The sequence below is a fragment of the Mustela nigripes genome, chromosome 18 (assembly GCF_022355385.1).
Source record: "Mustela nigripes isolate SB6536 chromosome 18, MUSNIG.SB6536, whole genome shotgun sequence".
NCBI classification, from domain to species: Eukaryota; Metazoa; Chordata; class Mammalia; order Carnivora; family Mustelidae; genus Mustela; species Mustela nigripes.
This window is the reverse complement of record NC_081574.1, coordinates 511947-522192: the sequence shown is the minus strand read 5'-3', so window position 1 is coordinate 522192 and position 10246 is coordinate 511947. Positions and strand designations below refer to the sequence as shown.

Genomic DNA, 10246 nt, shown 5'->3' with positions numbered 1-10246 from the left:
GAAAATGCTTCCCTTTCTGCATTTGAATGTTGATGAGGAAGTGGTAATGAGGAGATGGGGTTTACTAGGGCTCCCAGGGGGCGAGTTCCTGCACCTCCGGACTTGCTCCTGAGGACCAAAACCGAGAACCGGGCTGCCCCGAGCTCAGTCACTTCGCTCTGAGCATGCTCCAGGCACCCGCGGCCCCCCCGCCCGCGGCCACGCCCACAGCCCCGTACAAGCCAATCCGCGTCCGCAGCGCGGCTGATTGGCATCCAGCGGGAAAGAAGCGGCGTCCCGGCTGGGCGCGGCCGCCGTGGTGGGCGGGCAGAGCGGGCCGGAACCCGGAAGCGTCTGTCCCTGCAGCGGCCGGCGGGGGCGAAGCCGGGCTCCCGGGATCGCCATGGCCACGCCGCGGCAGCACGGTACGCCGGTGGGGGTCCGGGGGCAAAGCCGGGCGGCGCAGGTGCGGGGCGAGACGCGCCCAGAGTCTGCTCTAGGACCCAGTCCCCGGACCCCCGACCTCCTCTCGCCGGGACCCCAGAGCCCCGTCCACCTCCCCCCGGAGCCCAGAGCCCCGTCCACCTCCCCCACCGCATCCCAGAGCCTTGTCCCCTCTGTCGAGGGCTCCTGAACACCGGGGCTGGGATGCAGATCCCAGAGATACCCGGGTCCCTGGAGTCCTGCCAGCCCACCCAGGTGGTCTCTCCGGGTCCCCAGCGCCAACGCTCGCCTGGGTCTGGGGTACCGGAGGGAGGTGGGCCAGGGTGCAGAGTCGGGAAGGGAGGTGGGCTCTGGGATCCAAGTGGGAGGTGGGCGGGGCTCTGGGGTCTGGGAGGACAGCCCGGGGTCCTGGGCTCCACGTGGGAGGTGCACAGGGCTCTGGGGTCCAGCAGGTGTTGGGCCGGGGGTCCCGCACTCCATAAGTTAAGGCCACGTGTGTCCTTGTGGTGAGAACTTTAGGACTTTCTGCGAGACTTTCAAACAGAGCACAGGGCGTCGTATGCTATGGTCCCCGGAATCACTGAAGCTGCAGCTGGAGGTTTGTACTTGTGGCCACTTTCCTCCAGTTCCTCCCTCCACCCTCCCGGCTTCTGCTGACCACTGACCTGTTCTCTGTGCCTGCGCAGGGGTTTGTAGATGCCTCCTAGAGGTGTTTGTCTTTGACCGATTCCATTTAGCTTAAGGCCCTCGAGGTCCAGCTGTGTGGTTGCAGATGGCAAGATTTCCTTCTTGTCCAGTTGCTGCGTGCACCGTCGTGTGAGCACACTGCCGCTCTCCGTCTGCGGTCCGCCCTGGGTGCGCCCTTAGGCTGGCCGCGTCTTCGCTCTTGTAAGTAGTGCTGCGGTGAATGTGGGGGTGCAGACACCTCTTTGAGCTCCAGATTCCGCTTCCTCTGAAGGCACATTCCCAAGTGCAGTCCCTGGGTCGTAGAGTAGCTGCATTTGTAACTTTCTGAGGACTGTCCGTGCTGCTCTCCGGAGTGGCTGCTGCACTTTGCCTGCCCAGCCGCAGTGTGAGAGGGTCCCCTTGCTCGCATCTTGGCCAACACTTGCTATTTTTTTTGCCTTTTTGATGACTGCCATTCCAAGGGCTGTGTAGTGGTTTCCGGCCGTGGTTTGGATTTGCATTCCCTGGTGATGAGTGACCATCCCTCTGCCTGGCTGGTGGCCACCTGTCTGTCATCTGAGGAAGAATTCCGGTTAAGATCCTCTGCCCATCTTTTAATTAGCTTGGTGTTTTGCTGTTGAGCTGTGTACCTTCTCCATCCATTCTGGGCATGAACCCCTTTCAAATGCGTGACTCACAGGCACCATTTCCTGGTCCCCAGGCTTCCTCCTTGTGCCTGGGGGTTCCTCTCTTGTGCGGAAGCCTTTGGGTTTGATGTGCTCCTCTTGTGGATTTTCACTTTTGTTCCCTGTGCTTTAGGTTTCCTGTCCAAAAATTTATCACCAAGACCCATATCGAGAAGCTCTTTACCTGTGTTTTCTTCTAGGAGCTTATGGTTTCAGGTAAAAGTGAAGGTTTTTGATACACATTTCTTATGTTACTTGGATTGGTTCGGGCCATGATTATTTATTTTTTCTTTTTTACATTTAAAATGGATGTGGATTCACCCTTTGAAATGAGAAGTCGAGTGTCCATTATAGTCGACAAGAGCTTGCTTGAAATAAGGAAAGGAAACTAATTTCCCAGCAGGCACAGTGTGGGGGGCAGGAAATAGCATTCTCATCTCAGCAGGAGAACACTGCGGGGGGCGCCTCCCCGGCCGTTCTGCACCCCGCTGAGCCCTGACTTCTACCTGTGAGTTTTCAAAACAGATCATCACAGGTTAAAATGGCTTAATTTCTAATGAGTCAAATGTTAGTCTCCGAAGTGAGCATTAAAACATCCGGAGTGCTCAGGCCGTTCTTCCACACGCTGGAGGCAGGAGCAAAGACCGTGGGCTTTCGAGCAGGCCCAGCCCAGGTGGCTGGCCTGGGTCTCCGCCACTGGCTGCCAGCCCGAGCGCCCTTCCCCGGCGCACCGGGGCTCCTTCCTGGACCGCACAGCGCTTTTCCCCTTCATCCCCTTCTCTCCAAGCCTGACACATCAGCGCTTCCCTCTGCCTGGAAGCAGACTCATCTGCGTGTACCCCGTCAACTTGACGGAACCCTCCCAGCTCACCGAATTGAGATAATGAAGCCTTGCTTTGCTTTCCTCAGTCGGGGACCTTCTTCTCTAGAAACGGCCTCCTTTGGCCATTGGACGGGTGATAGAATTGTCTGAGTGAGGTTTTACGGCATCGCGGTGGGAAGGTGGAGTAGTATGTCTCGGAAGTCTGCAACTGAAGTAGGAAACACAATAGTGGTGTTGTGAGTCCTTTTAACAAGCTCATGGAAGAGCTTGTCTCTGGGACAACACTTATGCTTCCAGAAACACCTATGGGGGCGATGGTAATTGGAAAGATGCTAAGCACTGACAACTTGTGGAAGCCTCCCATTGGTGTGGCGGGCAGAGAAGGCCATGGCTGGTGCAGACTTGCCCCCCAGTTCTGTTCTCTCACTGCAGAGCCCCCTTCAGAGACCCGGGGTCGCCTGCAGAACTCACTTCACGCTGGCTCACACAGCGAATGTTCCGGAGTCTGCTGGCTCACACAGCGAATGTTCCGGAGTCTGCTGGCTGTGCGTGACACCTCATTTGGTCCCAGAAATGCAGCAGGGAGTGGAACGCTTTCGTTCTAGGCAGATTCCAGGCTCTTCCTTTGGGCCAGGGTCACAGTTGTGGCCGAGTCACATCCCAGGAAAACGTCCGCTCTGGTCCAGACCAGGAAGGTGCAACAGGGTGGGCTGGCCGGCAGTCTGCAGCCACGACTCGAGGGTGTTTGCTGAGGGCAGAGTGCTTCCGCTAGGTTGTGAATCCCCCTGAAGCCCAGTGTTCCCCCGAGACGGTTTGTAGCGAAACTCTATGGGATTCATGGGGAGGACGTTTGGCCTTTACAGCGATACAATTTGAGTAAGAAGCAAAATTTTTGTTTTTAATGTGCTTTTTTCTGTGGGGAGGTGTGTGAAGGGTACTAGCAGGTGTCTCCTGGGCCAGATTGCAGGCCTCTGGGGGGTCACAGGCCCACCTGAGACGGACAGCTCTCTATAACTGAGCTGAAGCACACAAAGGCCCCCAGGTCGTGAGTGGGGCTTCAGGTGGCTTCCTTTGTGCCGAGGGAGACCAAGTGACTCTCCGACACGTAATCACATGCCGAACGGGGTGGGGACCGGCTGGTTGTGGTGTGCGGTGCAGGAGGCAGCAGCCCGATGGCTGGGAACAGAGCCGGCCTCCAGGCGGATTGGGCGGTAGCTGCCAGGGTGGGCGTGGGAGGCTCTGGGGATGCAGCGGGGTGCGGAGTGTCCGTCCCCATCTCACATGGTGCTGGCCTCAGTAGCTGCACAGCGAACCCTTCACACAGTGACCGGGCGTGGTGCCCCGTCCCCCAACCTGACAGGTCCTTCCTGGCTTTCCAGACAGCGGCCTTGAGCGGAGCGCTGTGTTCCAGAGCTGCTCAGCTGTTCTGGGAGAACCTGACCGCATACTTCTCTGTGGGGCCAGCTCGGCTGTTGGGCCGTGAGCCGTGAGGTGTCCCTCACCGGCTGCTCCTGTATCTCCGAGCTGAGTGGCGGGTGGAGAGGATTAAGAGAATTGGTTGAAGTCAAGAACGGGGCAGAACACCTGTGCCTCAGCTCCTCTCTCTCACCCAGCATCCCCCCACCCTTTGGGCCAGTCACTTTTTGTTCACCTGAGGATTTCTCATCCAGGGGAAGTGGTCGTCTCAGCCTCTCATGCTACCAGGGTTATGCGAGTGGCCAGGCCTTCCCGCCTCCACGCACATGCACATTCCCTGGGATGATGAGCCCAGTCCTAACCTGTGTGCACCTGCCCCGCCGCCTGGGCCCCTCAGGCACACGCCCGGTGGGGAAAGTGTGTGTAATGCATGCGGTCCAGCTGCTTCTGGACGAGGCTTTGCTCCTGCCACGTCTGGTCTTCCCAGGAGGCGCCGCTCCTGCAAGCGTGTGGCCAGCCGAGGCTTTGGTGCCACAAGACCCTTATCCTCCAGGGACTCTCAGTGGACAAGAGCTGAACTGTAGGTGGCCTCCGTCCCAGCTGGCTCAGGCTTCTTCCTCTTTCCCGTGTCCTTGCATCTGAGAGAGGGCTGGCGGCGCCAGGTGGGCTCTTGGAGCCCAGCTTCATCCTTGTGCCTATGAGGCTTCTGCAGTAGAAATAGCCTGGCTTTACTTACTCATCTAAGCTGCCCAGGCAGAGGCTGGAACTACACCCCTACCCCAATGTTCCAGCTCCCCTGCACCCCCCATCACACACAGCGGCCCTCCGGCTTCTCACTACCAGGTTCCTGTCCGAATTCTTCTACCCGGCAGGCTTCCTGTGCTCAGCAAGCATTTCCTGAAAGAATGAGCCAGGGAACAGACAGACAAACAAATGGCTCCAGCAGTCGGTGAATGTCAGTCCCCGCTGCCCAGAAGCAGCCGTGCTGGGGTAGGTAGGACCTGTGAGCTGGTATACGTTTCGAGCGCTGGGGCCGGGGGTGTTTGCCTCCATTAAAGACAAATCTGAAAATGGACAGGGTCATTGTGGGAAGGGGCAGGTCTAGCTTGTGGTTGCAGTTTTGTGGCGACAACAGGGAGTAAGGCAGCAGCCCTGGGGGACAGAAGTTTTCTGAGAAAACTGGACATGGGGACTGAGATGCCTGGTGGGTGGTCACAGACTGCCGCCTTTGGGATTTGACACAGGCAGGTTGGGGTATGTGGATAGAGCGGGTTCTATCCCCTCAGACCAGTTGCTGCTGTTCCAAGGGAGGTGGGCCCCCTCTGTCCCCGGTAACCCTTAGTTGTCTTGTCCGTAGGCTGGGGGCCGCCCTGGGTTCTTTCACGATGCAGTGAGTCAGGTGCAGCTGGGGGGCACGGAGCAGAGGCTCCGGAAAACCAAGGTCAGCATGCTCGTGGGTCCTAGAGAGGAAGGCTCGCCAGGCCACCCCCATGCTGGGCCCCGCCAGGGGAAGCACTAGGTCCGGAGGCAGGGGAGGACCGAGACCATGAACTTCGGTGGGGTTTCCACGGGATGGGCAGGCAGGACAGGGCGAATGATTCGGGACGGGCTGCTTTGAGCAGTTTCGGTGGCTTCGGGCGATGAGGGTGGCAGCCTGGGCTGATCTAGGCAGAGGAACGCTGCTCCTGGCGTGGACGGTGGGAGGCTGGGCAGAGAATGCTGGCCTGGCGTGGTGAGGGTGGGGGAGGCCAGGCTCTGGAGGGACTGGTTTGCATATCAAAGGGACTCTCTTGCTTTGCTGTCCCCTGGGAGTGGGCTGGCCCCTGGAGGGGCAGTCTCTGCAGCCAGCAAGCTTGGACCTGGGTTTTTCCCATCAGTACAGTGTAGAAAATGTGTTTTTTCTTCCCTATAATTTTCTTAGTGACGTTTCTTTTCTCTAGTTTCTGTTGTGAGAGTATACTACGTGATACACAGAACAGACAAAATAAGGGTCAGTGGATTGTTGATGTTACTGGTCAGGCTTCTGGCCGACAGTAGGCTATAGTGAAGTTTGGGAGTCAGAAGTTATACAGGGATGTTCCGCTGCACAGGGTTCTGTGCCCAAACCCTGCGTTGCTCAGGGGCAGCCGCATACTGCAGACCAAGTACAGGTGGCTTGTGGTAATGTTGGCGCATCCAGATGATTTAGGTGGGAGAGGGGTAAAGTGCGAGGTCCAGGGGCACAGCCCAGCTGACAGGGACAGAGTGGCCAGGCCAGCAGCGTGGGAACAGGTCATGCAGGCGGAGGCCCCAGCGTGTCTGGCTTCGGGGCTGGAGAGCAGGTCGTAGCGCCCAGCCTCAAAGACACAGTAGCAGGAGGCCTGGTCCCTAAGTGGAGGTGGGTTTCAGGACAGCGAGGAGCAGGCACCTCCTAGTCTGTGTCCTCCCTGAGCCCTCCCCAAGCAGGCCATTTGCTGAACCACTCCTGCAGGTGACCCGGCTGCCAGTCTGCTTTGCGTGCTATGGTGGAATCTGGGATCTGGTGGATGAAAAAGCCAACATTCATGAAACCGCACAAAATAAAAGTACTGGACTAGACATGCTCGGTTGTGCTGCGTATCTCCAGGATAGTAAAGCAAGTTTCTGCAGAGCCTGGGAGTCTCGTTGGGCCACGCTCGGGTCTCTCGGTGTGCTTAGTGAGGCCAGGAGATGCGGAGGCACCTGGCTCATGTCCCTGCTGTGTCCCCTAGTAGGAACAGTTGCGGCTGGGTCAGCTCTTCTGACAGCTGATGCAGTAAGTCAAGTTAGACAATCTGCAAGGAGATATTGAGGACAAGTTTTGGAATTTTTTTAAATGTGAGAGTTTGGGGAGAAAATGAATATTCAGTGTCCACGTAACCCTTCAATGGGAGAACACATCAGACTGGTCAGGGAGTAAGTTCCTTTTCTGGCCCCTTTGAGCACCATTTCTGGCTTTATTTGAACAGTGTTTCCTTCTTTTTTAAAAAAATTTTTTTAAAGATTTTATTTATTTATTTGACAGACAGAGATCGCAAGTAGGCAGAGAGGCAGAGAGAGAGCGGACGAAGGGGGCTCCCCGCTGAGCAGAGAGCCTGATGTGGGGCTCGATCCCAGGACCCTGGATCATGACCTGAGCTGAAGGCAAAGGCTTTAACCCACTGAGCCACCCATTTTGAAAAACTATTTTTATTAACATATAATGTATAATTAGCCCCAGGGGTACAGGTCTGTGAATCGTCAGGCTTATATACTGAACAGCGCTCACCATAGCACATACCCTCCCTAATGTCCATAACCCAACCACTGTCTCCCTGACCCCCTCCCCCCAGCAACCGTCAGTTTGCTTTGTGAGAGTAAGAGTCTCTTATGATTTGTCTCCCTCCCAATCCCATCTTGTTTCACTTTTCCTTCCCTACCCCCGGAACCCCCCACCCTGCCTCTCCAATTCCTCATATCAGTGAGATCATATGATAATTGTCTTTCTCTGATTGACTTACTTCGCTCAGTATAATACTCTCTAGTTCCATCCACGTCCTTGCAAATGGTAAGGTTTCATTTCTTTTGATGGCTGCATAGTATTCCATTGTGTGTGTGTGTGTGTGTGTGTGTGTGTGTGTATCACATCTTCTTTATCCATTCATCTGTTGATGGACATCTAGATCTTTCCATAGTTTGGCTATTATGGACATTGCTGCTATACACATTCGGGTGCACATGCCCCTTTGGATCACTACATTTGTATCTTTAGGGTAAATACCCAGTAGTGCGATGCTGGGTCATAGGGTAGCTCTATTTTTGACTTTTTGAGGAAACTCCATGCTGTTTTCCCGAGTGGTTGCACCAGCTTTCATTCCCACCAACAGTGTAGGAGGGTTCCCCTTTCTCCGCATCCTCGCCAGCATCTGTCATTTCCTGACTTGTTAATTTTAGCCATTCTGACTGGTGTGAGGTGGTATCTCACTGTGGTTTTAATTTGTTTTTCCCTGATGCTGAGTGATGTGGAACACATTTTCTTGTGTCTGTTGGCCATCTGGATGTCTTCTTTGCAGAAATGTCTGTTCGTGTCTTCTGCCCATTTCTTGATTGGATTCGTTGTTCTTTGGGTGTTGAGTTTGATAAGTTCTTTATAGATTCTGGACACTAGTCCTTTATCTGATATGTCGTTTGCAAATATCTTCTCCCATTCTGTCAGTTGTCTTTTGGTTTTGTTGACTGTTTCCTTTGCTGTGTAAAAGCTTTTGATCTTGATGAAGTCCCAATAGTTCATTTTTGCCCTTGCTTCCCTTGCCTTTGGCAATGTTCCTAGGAAGTTGCTGTGGCTGAGGTCGAAGAGGTTGCTGCCTGTGTTCTCCTCAAGAATTTGGGTGGATTCCTGTCTCACATTGAGGCCTTTCATCCATTTTTAGTCTATTTTTGTGTGTGGTGTAAGGAAATGGTCCAGTTTCATTCTTCTGCATGTGGCTGTCCAATGTTCCCAACGCCATTTGTTGAAGAGGCTATCTTTTTACCATTGGACATTCCTTCCTGCTTTGTCGAAGATTAGTTGACCATAGAGTTGAGGGTCTATTTCTGGGCTCTCTATTCTGTTCCACTGATCTGTGTGTCTGTTTTTGTGCCAGTACCATGCTGTCTTGATGATGACAGCTTTGTAATAGAGCTTGAAGTCCGGAATTGTGATGCCACCAACTTTGGCTTTCCTTTTCAACATTCCTCTGGCTACTCAGGGTCTTTTGTGGTTCCATATAAATTTTAGGATTATTTGTTCCACATCTTTGAAAAAATTGATGGTATTTTGATAGGCATTGCATTAAACGTGTAGATTGCTTTTGGTAGCATACACATTTTCATAATATTTGTCCTTCCAATCCATGAGCATGGAATGTTTTTCCATTTCTTTGTGTCTTCCTCAATTTCTTTCATGAGTACTTTATAGTTTTCTGAGTACAGATTCTTTACCTCTTTGGTTAGGTTTATATTCCTAAGTATCTTATGGTTTTGGGTGCCATTGTAAATGGGATTGACTCCTTAATTTCTCTCTCTTCTGTCTGATTGGTGTACAGAGATGCAACTGATTTCTGTACATTGATTTTATATCCTGACACTTTACTGAATTACTGTATGAGTTCTAGCAGTTTTGGAATAGAGTCTTTTGGGTTTTCCACATAAAGTATCATATCATCTGCAAAGAGTGAGAGTTTGAGTTCTTTGCCAATTTGGATGATTTTAATTTCTTTTTGTTGTCTGATTGCTGAGGCTGGGACTTCCAGTACTATATTGAATAGCAGTGGTGAAAGTGGACATCCCTGCCGTGTTCCTGACCTTAGGGGAAAAAATGTCAGTTTCTTCCCTTTGAGAATGATATTTGCTGTGGGTTTTTCATAGATGGCTTTGATGATATTGAGGTATGTACCCTCTATCCCTACACTGTGAAGAATTTTGATCAAGAAAGGATGCTGTGCTTTGTCAAATGCTTTTTCAGCATCTACTCACAGTATCATATGGTTCTTGTTCTTTCTTTTATTAATGTATTTTATCACATTGATTGACTTGTGGTAGTTAAACCAGCCTTACAGCCCAGGAATAAATCCCACTTGGTCGTGGAGAATAATCCTTTTAATGTACTGTTGAATCCTATTGGCTAATATTTTGTTGAGAATTTTTGCATCCATGTTCATCAACAAATTATTCTGTAATTCTTCTTTTGGATGGAATCTTTGTCTGGTTTGGGGATCAAGGTAATGCTGGCCTCATAAAATGAGTTTGGAAGTTTTCCGTCCATTTCTATTTTTTGGAACAGTTTCAGGAGAATAGGTATTAATTCTTCTTTAAATGTTTGGTCGAATTCCCCTGGGAAGCTGTCTGGCCCGAGCTCTTGTTTGTTGGCAGATTTTTGATAACTGCTTCAATCTCCTTACTGGTTATGGGTCTGTTCAGTTTTGGTGTTTATATGTCTCTAGGAATGCTTCCATTTCTTCCACATTGTCTAATTTGCTGGCATATAGTTGCTCATAATATGTTGTTACAATTGTTTGAATTTCCTTGGTGTTGGTTGTGATCTCTCCTCTTTCATTCGTGATTTTATTAATTTGTGTCCTTTCTCTTTTCTTTTTGATAAGTCTGGCCAGGGGTTTATCAATCTTACTAATTCTTTCAAAGAACCAGCTCCTAGTTTCATTGATCTGTTCTACTATTCTTTTGGTTTCTATTTCATTGATTTCTGCTCTGATCTTTA

General features: G+C 52.0%; 1 protein-coding gene and 1 long non-coding RNA gene across 2 annotated transcripts in view; both read left to right on the top strand.

Annotated features, from left to right (window-relative positions):
* The first annotated feature begins 314 nt into the window (after positions 1–314).
* ERICH1 (glutamate rich 1) overlaps positions 315–10246 on the top strand; it is a 56581-nt gene continuing 46649 nt past the window's right edge. Inside the window, exon 1 of the mRNA XM_059384405.1 lies at positions 315–404. Within this exon, the coding sequence (XP_059240388.1) occupies positions 383–404 (22 nt within the window). The 5' untranslated portion in view covers positions 315–382. The remainder of the gene's footprint in view (positions 405–10246) is intronic.
* On the top strand, positions 942–1991 carry LOC132006545 (uncharacterized). Its single transcript, XR_009401131.1, has 3 exons — positions 942–1021; positions 1161–1311; positions 1909–1991. It is a non-coding gene; the product is annotated as an uncharacterized LOC132006545 (long non-coding RNA).